At 39.1% G+C, this 17,667-nt stretch overlaps 2 protein-coding genes across 3 annotated transcripts; both read right to left on the reverse strand.

The window, feature by feature from the left end:
* Window positions 1–240: 240 nt before the first annotated feature.
* Window positions 241–8,424, reverse strand: ccsapb (centriole, cilia and spindle-associated protein b). Of its 2 annotated transcripts, none has more exons than XM_007248552.3 (4): window positions 8,289–8,424; window positions 4,283–4,638; window positions 2,907–3,217; window positions 241–2,389 (listed from the first exon to the last, which is right to left on the reverse strand). In XM_007248552.3, the coding sequence occupies exons 2-4, from the start codon at window positions 4,614–4,616 to the stop codon at window positions 2,210–2,212; spliced, it is 825 nt and encodes a 274-aa protein (XP_007248614.2). In that variant the 5' UTR covers window positions 4,617–4,638; window positions 8,289–8,424; the 3' UTR covers window positions 241–2,209. The 2 variants fall into 2 exon arrangements, with proteins under 2 accessions (XP_007248614.2, XP_007248615.2); XM_007248553.4 differs by lacking the exon at window positions 8,289–8,424 and adding an exon at window positions 5,292–5,322.
* Window positions 8,425–10,390: 1,966 nt separating this feature from the next.
* acta1b (actin alpha 1, skeletal muscle b) lies at window positions 10,391–14,257 on the reverse strand. The gene is made up of 7 exons (XM_007248551.4): window positions 14,132–14,257; window positions 12,690–12,829; window positions 12,263–12,587; window positions 11,465–11,626; window positions 11,150–11,341; window positions 10,876–11,057; window positions 10,391–10,765 (listed from the first exon to the last, which is right to left on the reverse strand). The coding sequence occupies exons 2-7, from the start codon at window positions 12,816–12,818 to the stop codon at window positions 10,622–10,624; spliced, it is 1,134 nt and encodes a 377-aa protein (XP_007248613.1). The 5' UTR covers window positions 12,819–12,829; window positions 14,132–14,257; the 3' UTR covers window positions 10,391–10,621.
* Between the last annotated feature and the right edge of the window lie 3,410 nt (window positions 14,258–17,667).

Below are 17,667 nucleotides of genomic sequence, written 5' to 3' on the forward strand. Positions count from 1 at the left end.
CCAAATATTCCGTCCTACATCAGTTGGATTTCAGTGTGACTAATTGTAGATGCATGTGACTAAACTCTTACCAAGATACATTCCAGCATAATTCTTGAATAGTATAGTAGTCACATGAAGTGATCAGGTGTAAGTGAGGTCTTAATCTAGGTTTAATCAACTGTGAAAATTGCTGGTATCACAATATAGAAACTTGTATCAAAATGTAAGAAAAAAAAAATACCATATTCTTACACGTGATAAACTACCAAAGGTTTAATAATACATTAAATAAACAAAATTTGATTGCACTGAAATAATAGCCTTGTACAAACATTTAAATTCAAACACACAGATCAAAAACAATGATAGATGTAAATTCCAACATTTGTGATTGTTATAAGTCAGAGTTTGCTTATTCAAAACAGTCGTTGTGAAAAAATGGTCTGCAATTAACTTAAAAATTTTCATTGGAAAATAAAAATAAAAAGTGTCTCCACACTAGTGTGCTATCGTTAATGCAGAATCTCATTAACATCACACTGTTACTACTGTGACACATTCATATACACAAACACACTTTCAAACACAGGCAAGCGTCCAAACACTAAAGTCTTTTCTAAACATCCTTCAAACCAACTTCATCAGCTCTTTGTTTTTCGGTGGCTCAGGAGCAATGTTATGGCTATCATCATAAAATACTATACAAAACATTATACAGCCTTTCTATCATAACCTAAGGCAGAGAAAAATGCTTTAAATGACACTCAATTCAGCATGACTAATATAACCATCTTATTTGTTTTGTACCTGAATGTCAACAACTGATCAACAATCTTAATCACCTTTTTGAGAACACAGTTTAACAGAACTGCTTTGACGATTTGCTCCGTAGCTTGTATAAAGTCTGCATGGCCAAGCAGGCTTAAAAAGCATAGTGCTCACAGGCTGAGCTGACTTCTAAACTCTTAATTTAGTTTTTTTTAGCCTTTTAAAGGAGCTCACTAGGTTCTAAAATACCCTGCAATGGCTGAACATCCACAGCAAGCAAGACCAGTATAATGACAGGATAGTAAACTGGCATTAGTTCAGATGTAAAATGGTGGTAAGTTCAGTCTAAGAACTTGACCTGCATCACATAATGCTGTATGTTTCATACACTCAATTTATTGTAGAGAACCAAAGCGATGTGCAACTTTGTGCAGTCTCGCCTACTTCTTCTTGCAGCTCCTGAGGGCCTTGATAGTCAAGTTAAATTAGATATGTTAAATAAAACATAAACAGTAACTTAAGTCTGTTATCTGACTACAACAATACACTTGTTAAATGTTTGTTGAAAAGCAACACTATTCTATCAACACTATTCAATAATAATCTCCACATTAAACCACATACACTGTAGGTAAGCACCAGCAAAAAAATGATATGGGCAATTTCATCCAGTACAGATGGCTATAATCTGGAGATTGCACCATGAAATGAATGATAAAGCATGTAAACCTCTGAACATCCTCAATACTAATAATTCACATTAAAGACAAATAATAAAACAATACCTACTGTATATTGCGCAGTTGCAAAGAGGAATGTATTCAAAATAACACAAATTACATATGTAACTCTTCAAAAAACAAACAAACAAACAAACATTTAGAGTCTAGATGCTAGACTGGTGCCCTTAATACAGGTTGTGAGTGATATGTTCACGTGATGCAACAGTTCTGAACCTTATTAATAGATAATAAAAATGTACTTTCAGTGTCCCCTGTTTAAAGTCCTAATCAAGAAATACCTGTTAAAAATACCTGCTTTTAGCACTTTAGTACACAACAAACAGCTAATCCTGAGGTGTTAGTTCTTGGCTTTAAAACGTGGTGTATAAATACAGTGGACTGTGCTGTACATTTCCTTTTTTTCTGAAGTCCAGATCACACTAATAACTGACAACCTGCAGCTGTAAAAACAGTGGTCGATAAAGAGGCAAATCATTTTATACACTTTATCTTTTTTAGTTTGAATAAATAACTGATTTAATGCCTTTACTGAAACTAGACCTACAGTGTGAATTTATTTTATTTGATTCTTCTTGGCAACTGTTCATGTAGGAAGACCATGTAGGCTACTGTGGGCACGGTTTGCTAGTGACCACATGGAATGTTACTAAGATCCTGAGTGATTTGCCTAGTGAAACTTGTCTTAGTTGTTTTCTTCTTCAGATTTCTTTTCTGTTCTACCGAGACCGAGCAGAGAAACAGCGCATGTATTCGGTCATCCAGGGGTTGTAATCAGGGATGATCTTGCTTTTGCTCATCTTTTCCAGGTCAACAGATTTTGCCCTCCGTTTGTCAACTCTCTTCATCTGCTTCTCAACATCTCGCCTGGTTTTTGCTCTTAGTGCTGACTCGTGGATCTAGAAACAGATTAAGAAATTTGATTATAGAAATTAACAAACATGAACCAGTATTAGACACGTTCACACTTAAACTATTTATTAAATATCTTTCAGTTATAGCACTGGCAGCAAACATTATGAATTAGTTATTAGATATAGTTTAAGTTTTTCCAAACATTGGGCAGAGAGTAAAAATACATTGTATTTTATTATTTTATTATGGCTAGTTTTTTTAACTCATGGAAATCTGTAAACTCTATAAGATAAGCTCCTAGCTAGAGCATCAGATCCAAATCCTGTCAGATAACCCCACAATGCCACATATTTTATATCTAAATTTTTAAGTGTTGGTTTTGTCAACAGGAATTAAGCCTAGTCCTGGACTATTCTCCACTTAAAACACATAATTTGTTTATGACTAGGCCTAAGAGACCAAACCTAAGTGTTAAGTATGTACCACCATATTAAATCATGAGTCTTTACAGTCTTAATCTAAAACTCTTAATCCTGTATTGAAGACTAAAATGCAGTTTACCTCCTTGGTTGAAGCAGCTGGGCCTACATTATGAGTCTTTTTTGAAGCCATCTCTGCCTGTTTCTCTCCTGAGCCGTACATAGCAAATGGATGCTTGATTTCTTTGTCAATGTCTTTGGTTGAATCCATGTCTTTGGTTATCTGATGCTTGGTTTTAGACTTGCTTGGTTTGTGTAAATATCGGGGTTTGCTCTTTGTCTTGGTTGGAATGCAGGTGTCTGTATCTATTTGAACCACAGAAGTAACAGGAGACGCTTCTCTGCTTTTCTCTTCTTCCTTCTCTTGAGTTTCAGCATGTCCTGCTGCTTGTTCTGTGGTGAAGAAAAAAAATAATAAATGCATACTGGGTAGTAGTGCTAAAAGATATTGGGGGAAAACTGACATTGCAATATTTTGTGGTTCTTATTTATCTTTTTACCAGTTAGCTACTGTGGTATGCACAACATAGCTATAGTGTTGTCAGCCAGGTGGTTACTTGTGTGCTGCTAGGCTGCTGTTTTTAATGAACCACCAAGTAAAACTCTTGAAACTCTATTTTAGCCATCAAGAAATCACTCAGAAACACCACAGAAACCACTTACTAATACCATGATGTTCACCTAGAAAGATTCACCATTTCTGGTGACAATATTAATAATGGTACCAAAGACTGGAGTAAAAGACAAATTATTTGGAGGTGGAGATGTCATGGAAAATGACAACAGTGAAACATTTATATATATTTTTTTTAATCAAGAAAGTTGTAGCATGACTTCAACACTTTAATTTGCCTTAACTGATATAGCACATCCTATGTTGTATGCACATGCACATTTTGTGATTACAGGGCGGAAATTATATGTTACTGATTTTCTAAATCTATAAAGTATCTTTCTATTTGTCTATAGTGCAACCCTACTGGATAGTCATGAAGTTTTTTTTTTCTTCAAAGAGGTCCATTGAACTATTAGTTGATCACTAATAACATCATTTACCACCAAGATTAAAAAATGCATTTAAATTCTACATTTAAACATGCAGACACTCATTCTAAAGATCAAGTCTTCCAGTCTGAGGTGCACTCATTGCTAACCGGTTTTTAATCACACTCATACATACAGCCTAAGGTCGCCATGCTCAAAATCAATGCTGGCTACAGGGATACAATGTCCTTAAGTTTTGATCGGTGAATAAATGGAACAGCAATGTTTCAACATCTAGTAGAGTAGAGACACTTTCTATAGAACAAAGTGACAAATTCCCAATTAATGATCATCATGACCTCAGCAAGAAACACTACCTGGATAAGCAGGTGTCACAGCATGCTGTCAGCAGGTGTTACAACCATATTTTTTGGTCCTGGTCATTACTTAGCTAGAGTTGAACAAATGGCCTACCTCTAACTGGGGAGTGTGTGGATTCTCTTTGATGTACTGGTTCAGGCTGTGGAGGAGCAGCTGCCTCTGGTGTTTCTTTGGCAGATCGTGGTGTTGGTGAAGTTTCCTCTTTGGGCTGCAGTGGCTCGACTTTACTTTTGCTAAGAGGTGTAGATTTACCGCTGGATTCTGTGTCACTTCCCCATTCTCCCCAAAACCAGGGGTTATGGGCTTGCTCCAGCAGCCGCCTGGAGAGCCTGTACTTCACCAGGTCCTCATAGCATTTTGCATAGGTTTCCCATTTGGGATCCTTGAATCTTTTCATATATTCTGATCTGATCCGCTTCGTCACCATGTTCCTCCTCTTTTAGCTGATGCTGTATAGGAAGACAAAAGTTTTTAAAGTATGCAGATTTAAGCCCTTGATTGACTCTCATTAAATGTACTGTATACTAACTTTGCCTCTTCACAACTTTACAACTGATGCTCTCAAACACATTAAAAAAGAAATTCAAGCAATTAACTCTTGGGGAGACACAGCTCTTAACTAAAAGCCATTCCAGTTTTTAACTCATAAAGCTGACTGAGAGAATGCCAAGATGTGCAACTTTTTGTTTACTTATTAATTCCATATAAAGTCTTGATTAATCAACTCATTTAAGGTGATAAGGCATACAGTATAGAGTCACTCTTGGTTCAACAGTTTTTTTCATATAGGATGTCGGTTAAAATGATTATAAATACATTACATACATTCTAATTCAAATCATACTAATTAACACATACCCACACACACTCATATATGTGTGTGTTAATTAGTATTAGTTCTTTAAATGGCCATATATAACATTAACATTGGCTAATGCTAATGTATATTAAATAAATTAGCATTCCACTTTTAAAAAACTCAATATGCACTTAATATTAGATTAAGTGTTGATGTGTGTGTGTGTGTGTGACATGTGTATTGGCATGTGTATTGGACATTAATGTAAATACGGAACAAAACAATACAAGACGCAACATTTACCTGTATTTTAAGGCACGGATGGCAGTAAAAACTAGATTGCAGTTCCTACAGAAACTGCGAGTGTGATTGCAGTGCTGGCTGGTATCTGCTGTGGTGTTGCTAAGGTGTTGCTAAGTGGTTGCTAAGGTGTGGCTATGGTATCCGGGGTGGTTGCTAAGGTGTTGCTAAGTGGTTGCTAGGTGGTTGCTAAGGTGTTGCTAGGCGGTTGCTAAGGTGTTGCTATGGTATCTGGGGTGGTTGCTAAGGTGTTGCTAGGTGGTTGCTAAGGTGTTGCTAGGCGGTTGCTAAGGTGTTGCTATGGTATCCGGGGTGGTTGCTAAGGTGTTGCTAGCTGGTTGCTAGGTGGTTGCTAAGGTGTTGCTAGGCGGTTGCTAAGGTGTTGCTATGGTATCCGGGGTGGTTGCTAAGGTGTTGCTAGGTGGTTGCTAGGTGGTTGCTAAGTTGTTGCTAGGCGGTTGCTAAGGTGTTGCTATGGTATCCGGGGTGGTTGCTAAGGTGTTGCTAGGTGTTTGCTAGGGTGTTGCTAGGCGGTTGCTAAGGTGTTGCTATGGTATCCGGGGTGGTTGCTAAGGTGTTGCTAGGTGGTTGCTAGGTGGTTGCTAGGGTGTTGCTAGGCGGTTGCTAAGGTGTTGCTATGGTATCCGGGGTGGTTGCTAAGGTGTTGCTAGGTGGTTGCTAGGTGGTTGCTAGGGTGTTGCTAGGCGGTTGCTAAGGTGTTGCTATGGTATCCAGGGTGGTTGCTAAGGTGTTGCTAGGTGGTTGCTAGGGTGTTGCTAGGTGGTTGCTAAGGTGTTGCTATGGTATCCAGGGTGGTTGCTAAGGTGTTGCTAGGTGGTTGCTAGGTGGTTGCTAGGGTGTTGCTAGGCGGTTGCTAAGGTGTTGCTATGGTATCCGGGGTGGTTGCTAAGGTGTTGCTAGGTGGTTGCTAGGTGGTTGCTAGGGTGTTGCTAGGCAGTTGCTAAGGTGTTGCTATGGTATCCGGGGTGGTTGCTAAGGTGTTGCTAGGTGGTTGCTAGGTGGTTGCTAGGGTGTTGCTAGGCGGTTGCTAAGGTGTTGCTATGGTATCCGGGGTGGTTGCTAAGGTGTTGCTAGGTGGTTGCTAGGGTGTTGCTAGGCGGTTGCTAAGGTGTTGCTATGGTATCTGGGGTGGTTGCTAAGGTGTTGCTAGGTGGTTGCTAGGTGGTTGCTAGGGTGTTGCTAGGCGGTTGCTAAGGTGTTGCTATGGTATCCGGGGTGGTTGCTAAGGTGTTGCTAGGTGGTTGCTAGGTGGTTGCTAGGGTGTTGCTAGGCGGTTGCTAAGGTGCTGCTATGGTATCCGGGGTGTTTGCTAAGGTGTTGCTAGGTGGTTGCTAGGTGGTTGCTAGGGTGTTGCTAGGCGGTTGCTAAGGTGTTGCTATGGTATCCGGGGTGGTTGCTAAGGTGTTGCTAGGTGGTTGCTAGGTGGTTGCTAGGGTGTTGCTAGGGGGTTGCTAAGGTGTTGCTATGGTATCTGGGGTGGTTGCTAAGGTGTTGCTAGATGGTTGCTAGGTGGTTGCTATGGTGTTGCTAGGCGGTTGCTAAGGTGTTGCTATGGTATCCGGGGTGGTTGCTATGGTGTTTCTAGGTGGTTGCTATGTGATGTATATGCATAAATTTGATTAAATGGTGTTTGCACGTTGCTACGCAACGTGCAAATACATCAATCAGCTATGCACGCTAGGTTGCTCTGGCCGTTCGGGGGTGTCCAAACTTTTGACCCGTGGCTCCATTACACACAGTACTGGGGGGCCGGGGTGTCCAAACTTTTGACCCGTGGCTCCATTACACACAGTACTGGGGGGCCGGGGTGTCCAAACTTTTGACCTAACGCTGATTTATCCCATAGCTGCTCCATTACACACAGTACTGGAGTTCTAGCTACCTGTCCTTCGATCTAGCTGCCGTCCTCCGATTGGCCCCATTCATTCCAATGGGGCCACTTCGTACGACATTCGTACGAAATCCGTACGTCGTAACTTTTCGTAACGCATATTTTCGGAAAGAGCTCAATAAGTTCTACAGGTCCTCAATTGGTTTCATCTTAGTATTTCAAAAATTGCGACGTCCACGGGCGTGCAAAGTTCTGCCCATTCATTTTCAATGGGCAAAAAAACGCGTACTTACGAAGTTTTTACGAAAAACGTAAGTCCGATCGGAAAGCTGTATACAAGCCCACCATTCCCGATATGGACGCACGTTTTCTCTTTTGAACGAAGTCGATATTTCGAAAACTGCGGCACTAGTTAACCGGACAAAAAACAGGTGGAATAATAATAATAAGAAGAAGAAGAAGAAGAATAAGACTTAAGAAGAACAATACTGTGATTGCATTACTGCAATCACACTAATGAGTCAGTTTTCGGTCAGGCTTTAAGGATATTGGTTTCTAGTTAGGATATACGTTAGCTACTGGTTATACTGTATTGTCTGGGCTGCCTACGGGAATTCTTCAGCAAACCAAGCCTGTGCTTTGTTGTTGCCTGGCAGCTCCCGCCCCACATTTAAATAAAAACACATCTGATAGTAAAGCCTTTTCCTGAGAGGAAGCCAATGGCCGACCAGCCATCGACACACCCCGCTGTGGACCCGCCTATTTAAGAGATTTAAGCCATGGCGTCGTCCAGCCTCCTCTACTGCTTGAGTCACGGATTCAAGCTGCAAGCAGACGGGTATAAACGAGAAACGCAAGCAGCACAAAGCTGACAAAGCGGTTTTACTACTTCAGGATTCTTCACTGAGCTTCATGAACGATAATACACACACTGACACGCTGATATAAGCTACATGTTAGTCTAAATGAGCGGGTCATATGCAGCTAGCTAGGTTAACTAGCTCCGTGTTTACATGGTGTAGAGTCCGCTAAGCTACACCGCTCTATCAGTCACAGATAGATAGTTCACTACTTAATTGGTTAGCTTGCTAGTTCGTTTTTTTTAGAGGCAGTCTTATTTTTCATTAATTATTCTGGCTGTTACTCACAGTTTCTGCTCGTAGTCGGAGGCAGACGGAAGCAGGTGGTGTGTGTAGCCGGGCTGTGCTGGCGGTTCAGCGGCGGCTGTTCGAGTTTGGCTCCGCCAGGTGGTGAAGGAGGGCGGGGGTGGGGGCAGCAACAGGTTGGGGGAGGGTTTGAGGCTGAATAACAAACCGTGTAGTTAGCGTAGTTATTTGAGTTAAACTAGAAATACCCAAGGTAAAAAAAAAAATATATATATAGGGTTGTCACCTTTTAGATGCCCACCATTAATGTGGACTCGATATATGTATATATACATCTCTGGAAAAAAGCCCTTAAAATGATTAAATATGATTTTAAAAAATATATTAGTTTCTTTGTTTTACCAAATTGAAAACCTCTGGAATATAATAAAAAGGAATATGGATGATGACAAGCAATCAAACAAAGCTGATCTGATTGAATTTTTGCACCAGGAGTTGCATAAAGTTATCTAAAAGCAGTGTGAAAAACTGTGATTTAAAAAAATCAGTAATATTGATTCCTGAACTCCTAAAACTTTATGAATATATTAATATAAACTTGCTTTCTTATTTGAGGTATTTTTTGTTATTTCAGTAATTTCTCATTTTCTGCAAATAAATGCTTTAAATGTCAATATTTTTATTTGGAATTTGGGGAAAATGTCCGTAGTTTATAGAATAAATGTTAATTTTACTCAAACATATATAAATAGCAAAATCAAAGAAACCGAAACGTGTGTGTGTGTGTGTGTGTGTGCAAAAACAAAATATCCCCAACAATCAATCCAACCCCAATAGTCTATATGCACTGACATCATCTGCTCGCATACGCCAAAACTGTTACTTATTTGAATTAATGTTAAAAGTAATATATTTGACAGTAAAAATATACTGGAGTTAAGATAAAAAATAAAGTAAATATACATGAAAAACTGCTTAAGTACAGTAGCACATACTTTGTTACTATCCAGCACTGGTAAGTGGAGAAAGATTTATATCATACTGTCAGGTGTGTAAAATGCTTAACTGGGTTATAAAGTAAGTAAAAGTGTTTCTTTTGAAGTTTTATCCGAATTATTTATCTTTGGGCTAGGACCAGTACTGTCCATTAGTCGTCCCCCCTTCCACATGCAGCGCTAGTTCACTCATGTTTTTCCAAACCTGATCCCTGAGCCATCCCTCTCTGCCCTGCACATATTTTGCTCTCCCTTCTCCAAGCACACCTGATAGAACTAATCAGCTAATTAACAACCCTTTCAGAGTTGCAGAGGTGTTAAAGCAGGGCTATACTGAGTTAACTTTACTGACGTTCAGTAGTTCAAAACCTTGCTAAATACTTTTTTTTTGCTTAAAACTTTCCCTACTTTACTGAATAAGATTTTCCACATTTCCCAGACCTGTGTAATATGCATAGAAAATCCAATATTGTATATTATTTCATAGATAGCTAATAATGTGTACTGCGTTAGTCCAATATGAGGTAGGTGTTGTAAAATGTAAAAGTATGTTCATTTCCATCTAATTAAATCAGGCGCCAAACAATAAATTGAATTTACTTGAAACTACTTAAGTCTTAAGTACAGCTTTCATCTATATATCAAGTATGAATGACAGAGTAGTTTCGAATGTCAGCATACTATGTCTGGCTCAGAGAAGCAAACGAGACACATTCTTGTCAAGTCAAGCAGTGGGAGTCAGCTTTCAAGGCTGAAGGCTTACACATAGCGAAGTGTGATAGAGATAGAAATGAACTCAGTCACATCGCTCTTTGCCTCATGGGCAATGTTGGACCACTCGATTGTTTTATGTGGCTGGAGCAGACATACAGTATATTGGTCTATTTGAATTTGTAAACTGAACATTAGGAACTGAATGGGTAAGCATGATGTAAAATGTGTTCATTAAAGACTATTGGAAACTGAATGAAAGTTTCAACCCAAATGGTTATTTGTTCATAGTATTTAGTTAACATTTGTTATTATTTTACTACATTACTTATTTTGTAGAATGAAATGGAGAATTGTTTATATACTGTTATATACTCTATACTGTAGTAAATGAGTGTATAGTGAAAGTGTAATAAAATTCATGCACATAGACACATGTCAAAAAATACCAAAGAATGTACTTTAATAAATTAATATATGTACATTTTACATTGTGATGTTTGACAATGCACAATGATCTTCTTTTCTTGATGTTACCCATTCTGCACTGAAGCATATTCATCGCATAACACTGGGTATTCTCCAATGAATCTGTCCCATATCAACACAGTGCTCCACTACTGTGCGAATCATGGCGAGCAGACGCAGACGATAGCCAAAATAGGGAATTTAGAAGCATTTGCGGTGGACAATGCTGGGGCCTGCCTCATCGTACTCCTGCTTGGTGATCCACATCTGCTGGAAGGTGGACAGGGAAGCCAGGATAGAGCCACCGATCCAGACAGAGTACTTACGCTCAGGTGGGGCAATGATCTAGAGTAAGAAAGAGAAGGATGAGTGTCAGAGGATCTTTATATGTAAATTTCTTTCATGCTGTATCATGAGAGTACACTATTGGAAGAAACACTGATCTTCATTGTTACCTTGATCTTCATTGTGCTGGGGGCCAGGGCAGTGATTTCCTTCTGCATACGGTCAGCAATACCAGGGTACATGGTGGTACCACCAGACAAGACGTTGTTGGCATACAGGTCCTTCCTGATGTCAATGTCGCACTTCATGATGCTGTTGTAGGCGGTCTCATGGATTCCAGCAGACTCCATACCTGTTCAGAAGAGTAAGGATGCTGTCAGCTAACAGTACAAAAGGTGGGACATAATGGAGGTGTGTCATAGATGGAGGGGTTTAAGTACGCACCAATGAAGGAAGGCTGGAAGAGGGTCTCTGGGCAGCGGAAACGCTCGTTACCGATGGTGATGACCTGGCCATCGGGCAACTCGTAGGACTTCTCCAGGGAGGAGGAGGAGGCAGCGGTGGCCATCTCATTCTCAAAGTCCAGAGCCACGTAGCACAGCTTCTCCTTGATGTCACGCACGATCTCACGCTCAGCTGTGATGGAGCATTTAAAAAATTAGCAAAATTTGCAGATTATGCAAGTATACCTATCTCTAAAGAAAAAACAGACTCACATAAATTGCCAGTAATCAGAATTATTGATTTTGTTTTAATTACCGGTTGTGACGAAAGAATAGCCACGCTCAGTCAGGATCTTCATGAGGTAGTCAGTCAGATCGCGACCAGCCAGGTCAAGACGCATGATGGCGTGGGGCAGGGCGTAACCCTCATAGATGGGCACGTTGTGGGTGACACCATCACCGGAGTCCAGCACAATACCTAAAAACACAGCAAAGAAGGTGAGGAAGAGACCCAAGGAAACACACACTCTGTGTCACAGGGGATGTATGCATATCGTCGCTGTCCACTGTCATTTTTGTCAATTTTTAGTTTACTACATAATTTGGACAGACAAACTGTCCCCTACACTGTGCCAAAATGTCTTGATGAACGAACCAATAGACACTCTTCCAAATGACCTGAAATAAACTCTTTTTACATTGACTTCCATTGAAAATTTTTTTTCTCTCTCCTGTAAAGTTGCTGTTTTGGAGATAAGTGTTTTTCATTGGACAGCGACAATATATTCTACCATTTATACAGAGCAATGTATGTATATTTATGAAATCAACCAATTTACATTGAGTAGATTCAGGTATTTTGGGGCATCATGTAATATGTGCAGAAAAGTAATTATTTTTATAGAACTGCACATAATAAAATGTATGTCCTTTTTAAAGCAACAATTAATATTTTCAGAAAATATTTATTAATAAGATTTACCAAGAATTTAATAAACACCATCTTTTCAAAGGCCCACAATTATATGATGTCCCAGAACACCTACCTCAATCCTAAATAAAATTACTTGATAAATAAAGATTTTGTTTGCATGTGATTCTTTTTTATCCTCACCAGTGGTACGGCCAGAGGCGTACAGGGACAGCACAGCCTGGATGGCCACATACATGGCGGGGACGTTGAAGGTCTCAAACATGATCTGGGTCATCTTCTCACGGTTAGCCTTGGGGTTCAGGGGGGCCTCAGTGAGCAGAGTGGGGTGCTCCTCGGGGGCAACGCGCAGCTCGTTGTAGAAGGTGTGGTGCCAGATCTTCTCCATGTCGTCCCAGTTGGTAATGATGCCGTGCTCAATGGGGTACTTCAGAGTGAGGATACCCCTCTTGCTCTGAGCTTCATCTCCTACGTAGGAGTCTTTCTGACCCATACCCACCATGACACCCTAAGAGAAGACAAAGAAGGGTTTGAATATCATACATTTTAACATCATACAGCTGGGATATTATAGTGTTTGTGTAAAGGATTAACGTTACAGTAAACGCACCTGATGACGAGGGCGACCAACGATGGAAGGGAAGACAGCCCTGGGGGCGTCATCACCGGCGAAGCCAGCCTTCACCAGGCCAGAGCCGTTGTCGCACACCAGGGCGGTAGTCTCCTCGTCGTCACACATTTTGGTGGGTTCTAAGTGTCAACATGAGAGTAAATCACTGAGCGGGGTGTCTGAAGCGCACGCAGCATGTGGCAGATTACATCAAACAGCTGTACGCAGCTTCAACCAGCAGATTAGCTCCCTGACACTAACCAAAACACTGATAACAACAGCTGTGCTTTTTTACAGCATATATTTTTATTTGCACGTTCCACTAAGTTAAAGCTGTGTGGCTGTTAAATTAAATTGGTACATTTTAAAATCTGTACACTACAGTTCTAATGTAGGTTAAATGATTATTATACATCTGCTTTTCCTTATGAATTAAGATGTAAAATAAGTTATTCTGTCTAGTGGCATCTAAATTAGTTTAAATGCTGTCACTTTATAATTAAAACAGTAAAAAGTTTTGTTCACAACCACAGTCTCTACAATTAGCTACGATTGCATTTACATTTTAATTAAATTGTTGTGACATATTTGATAAACTTCTATTTACAGTGATACATGCAGTTGCATTTTAATGTGACATTTTAGTAAACTGCAGTTCACAGTAGTTATAAATTGACAAAACACTATTTAATTTGTGTTTTGTCCATGTAGCATATATTGTAAGTTACAGTTTGCAGTAAGTGTACATTAATACATTCGCATTAAAATAAAAATATATATTTAAAAACCTTTAGGCCTATGGGTTCTTCTGTCTGTGTGACATTTTTTTTTATAAACTACTATCTACAATAATTAGCTTAAATGCGGCTACATTTTAATTAATTTAGTAATATCTGTTGTTTTGTCCATGTGACATCTTTGCTAAACTATACTGTTTACAGTAATTATCTGCATTTGCACATTAATTAAAATTGCTAATTGTGACCTGTATATGTGACATTATTGGTAAACTATAGTTTACGTTAATTACAAATTTATTTACATAATAATTCTAATACTAAAATGTGCTTTGTCCATGTAACATCTATGGTAAACTACAGTTTGCTGTAAGTAAAATAACGTAAAATAGCAATAGGCCTATGGGTTCTGCTGTCCATGTGACATCTTTGCTAAACTACAGTTTCTACAAACAGCTAAACTGCATTTGCATTTACATTTTAATTTAAATTTTAAAATCTGTTTTAAAGCCCATGTGACATCTAAAACTTTAGTTTAAATTACAATTTACATTTTAGTTTAAATTACAAAATGTACCTGTCCTCCTGCAATCTTTAAACTAATTCTTAAGCTGCTGTTAATTATCTTAAGTGTATTCAATAAAAATAAAGCAGGAATATTTTTTTTCAGTCTTCCAAAGCTCTGGTCCATCTCAGTCTGCTTACCTTTGGTGGTGCCTTTCTAGATGAAGCTCAGTGCAGAATGCAACCACTGCTGGTTCCAGCTACAAAAGCCCCCCTATCCCGGGGATCCTTATATACCAGAGACTTTATTACCCCCCATGCGCACCATTGATGATGTTCGTGTGTTCGGTTGGATTTTTGCCCTGCCTTCACCCATATTAGGCTCTTGGACGGGACTTCGTAGAGTAGCTGCCTCCCTCCCCCGGTTCCCTGCGCATGACTGTCCTAATAAGGCGTGTTAGCCGTGATTCGAAGCCAGGGCGGCCGGGCCGTATATGGGGAGTAGTAGGATGCACATGGTGCTGCTTTACTACGATGGCATTCCTGCTCTCTCAGACTGTAACTCAGGCTGGAGATCTACTTCCACTTTAGAATGAAAGACTTTGGACTTTGGCTGTGTGGAGAGCGACAGACTGTCCAGGGAGTTGGGAAAACTTTATCAGCGGGAGTTTAATCAACTTCTCTAATCATGGACTGAATTTAATGGAGTGATCCTTCAAAACCTGCTAGAGTTACTAGCTGTCTTTTTTCCGAGTTCTGGAGCTGCTGCTGAGGACTGTCAACGAGCTCAAAGTTGTGTGTGCTTCATCTGTAAAGCAGTTTTTTTTTTTTTTAATGTAGAGCTGTATTTAATTATATTGAAACCATTATATGTAGTGAGCTAGTGTGCATGAATGAAAATGGCAGGGGAATATGTCTTGTCTTGTGTGATGTCATGGCCTTTAAACGTTAATTAAACGTTAACGTCCAATTTTAGCAAATATTAGTCAGTTATTTTCTTGACATGCATACAAAACTATTTTGTAGCCCTCTGTCGTTTGTTTAATGTCAGTGGACAAAATGTACCGCCTTTCTCTGTGTGAGACTCAAATATAAGACTACTCACTGTTTGTGTATCTAAACTTTTGTCATTTCCCTTATCTCTTATATTTGAGGTCTCATCCCAAGTCACATCATGCTAAACAATAGGAAATCTTTCCTAAAGCTTTCTTAACTTAAACAAAAAAAATCAGAATAGTAATAAAATTCTATTTAAGCATATTACACACTAAGAAAAAGTAAGATTTGTACTTAAAAGAGTGCAAAGCTTGTCGTTGGGCCTGTACCTTATTTTATTTATATACCTTTCAGTGAAAGTCTTTTTTGTACCAGTAAAGATTATAAAGATTATAAGTATTATCACAAACTGAATATGTGTAGAGAATTTGATGATCCGAAATTGTCTGGCTTTAAAATGAAAAACGTATAATTAAAATATATATTGTTTATTAGTACAGTGATACAGAATACCGATTGTACCTTTTGGCTGGTTAAATGGTGCGAATCTGTAATTCATGCTGTTAGGAAATACTTTGAACTTCAGAGACCAGTATGATACCTTTAAGTACAAGACAGCACTTATATTGTACCTTTGTTTTTTTTGTGTGTGTATTGGGCTACATAACATTTTAAATGGGTAATTTTAATTAACAGGAAAATATAATATATAACTAGGTTAAAAAGTATGGGAAACTGCTCCATAAAGTTATCTGCTTACTTAGTGTCATATATATATTTCCATACTGAAAGCCAATGTGTCATGCTTTCATAAGTGCGATTTATGGGGGCATGTTTTGATTGATTTATTAGCTCAATGTTTAATGACAGCTAGATATTTCAGGACTGCTAATAAACATGCTTTTGACTTGGTGGCAGATTTTAGAACTCTATTTACTCTACAGTAAACTATACACACTTCTGTGCACACACCTCCTTTTCTGGTCTCAGGGACCCCAGCTATAAAACACAGACACACACACACACATGCACACAGACCGAGAGAGAGATGCACACACACACACGCACATACAAACACACATGCACAGAGCGAGAGAGAGAGAGAGAGAGAGAGAGAGAGAGAGAGAGAGAGAGAGAGAGAAACACTGCTGAAGGTACACTTGCACTTTTTTTAATAGCATTGGGTTCCCTTGGATTAAAATGCATTCTGAGCGTAAAATGAAAACATGAGGGTTAAAATTGTGTACAGCAGATGTTTTAGGCTTAAATCATATGTTGTCAAATGTATGTGATCATTCATGAACAGTAAATAGGGAGGAGATATACAATGCTTGTACTTGATCTGAGAATAATACTCTTTAATGCTTGCTCTCTGAATATTACATTATGGCACTGGGCTCTGTTCAGACTTTTGGATGATTAGGTAGGTGTAGGGTGGGTCATTAGGCCAGCAGAACAGGAAAGCTTTTTGAGGGTTAAAGGGGTGAACAGTTGTAATTTATAGAACTATATGGACTAGCATCCTAAAGCCATTTCAAAAATATCATATTTTTAACCGAGGAACCAGAAAGGTTTTATGCTATTTTGACATTAATTGTGTTTAGTGAAATAACTGGATAAAAAAATTGAATCAGTATAATAGAGTGAAGAATATAAGGACCTACACTTTTATTTGAAAGCAGTTATTGGAGGTAACATAGACACAAGCCACCATAAGGGGTTGGAGTGTAGGGTCAGTGTCTGCTACCGTGACTAGACCATCACAACTCTCTTTTACTACCAAGCACCATGAGTAAATGTGATTACGGCTTGTCCCTGATAAGGTGGGGACATCACCAGCTTAGCTTTACACAGTCACAGAAGTGGGACTGTGGCCGCTGCAAAGTGCGCTACGTCAGTTTTATTGCTGTATGAGTATGTTTGCTTGCCAGAGAGCCAATGGAGACAACGGCCACAAGCTCTTCGTCACTGAGGAAACTAAGCAGCTTATTCGCTTGGCTACCCAGGAGGGCACTCTGAAGAGCCTTAATTTGGTAGGTTCTTTCAGCTTGGGCTTTAATCTGGTCAGCAGATGCAGTGTAATGTTATCACGTTCTGTGGCCTGGGCAGACCCCAGACATCAAGAGAAGGCTGAAAGTAAAGTATTTTTTGAATAAAATGCAGCAGCTTTAAAAGTCGGCCTGCAAATGACAATTTAATTAAAAAATATCAAATGAGCCTTTCTTCTGATTTAAAGCTGTTCAGCTTTCAACAGTCACACACTGAGGTGGTACAGAGAAGGTGTCAAGCTCCATACTCATCTTTCTTGGGGCAACACTGCCCTCTGTTGGTGAGTGTAGTCATCCTGAACTCATGTTCTTAAACAATGAAACCTTTTGCTTTTCTTTAAACTTATGGTGTTTTTACATCTAAATATCTGGACTAGAGTCCAAAAACATGGTTAATATATTTATATATATATATATTTTGCAGCGGAGTAAAGAACTTTGCTACATTCTCTCTTAATCAACTTTTTGGTCCGTCTCCCTATAGATGAAAGTTGTTGGTTTGTTGTCAGTTTCCACATGTTGTGCTGAATTCAGTCTGCCTGCCATCATTTAACATCACAGGTATAACAGATTAGCCTCAGATTTTTTTTATTTCTGATTCCAAATAAGGATTAATCAACAGTACAGCAAATGCAGCTGCTAAAAATAGTTATCAATACAAAATGTTACAAATATAAAAGCCCATACTGCTAA

This window comes from Astyanax mexicanus, chromosome 7, assembly GCF_023375975.1.
Source record: "Astyanax mexicanus isolate ESR-SI-001 chromosome 7, AstMex3_surface, whole genome shotgun sequence".
Classification (NCBI taxonomy): Eukaryota; Metazoa; Chordata; class Actinopteri; order Characiformes; family Acestrorhamphidae; genus Astyanax; species Astyanax mexicanus.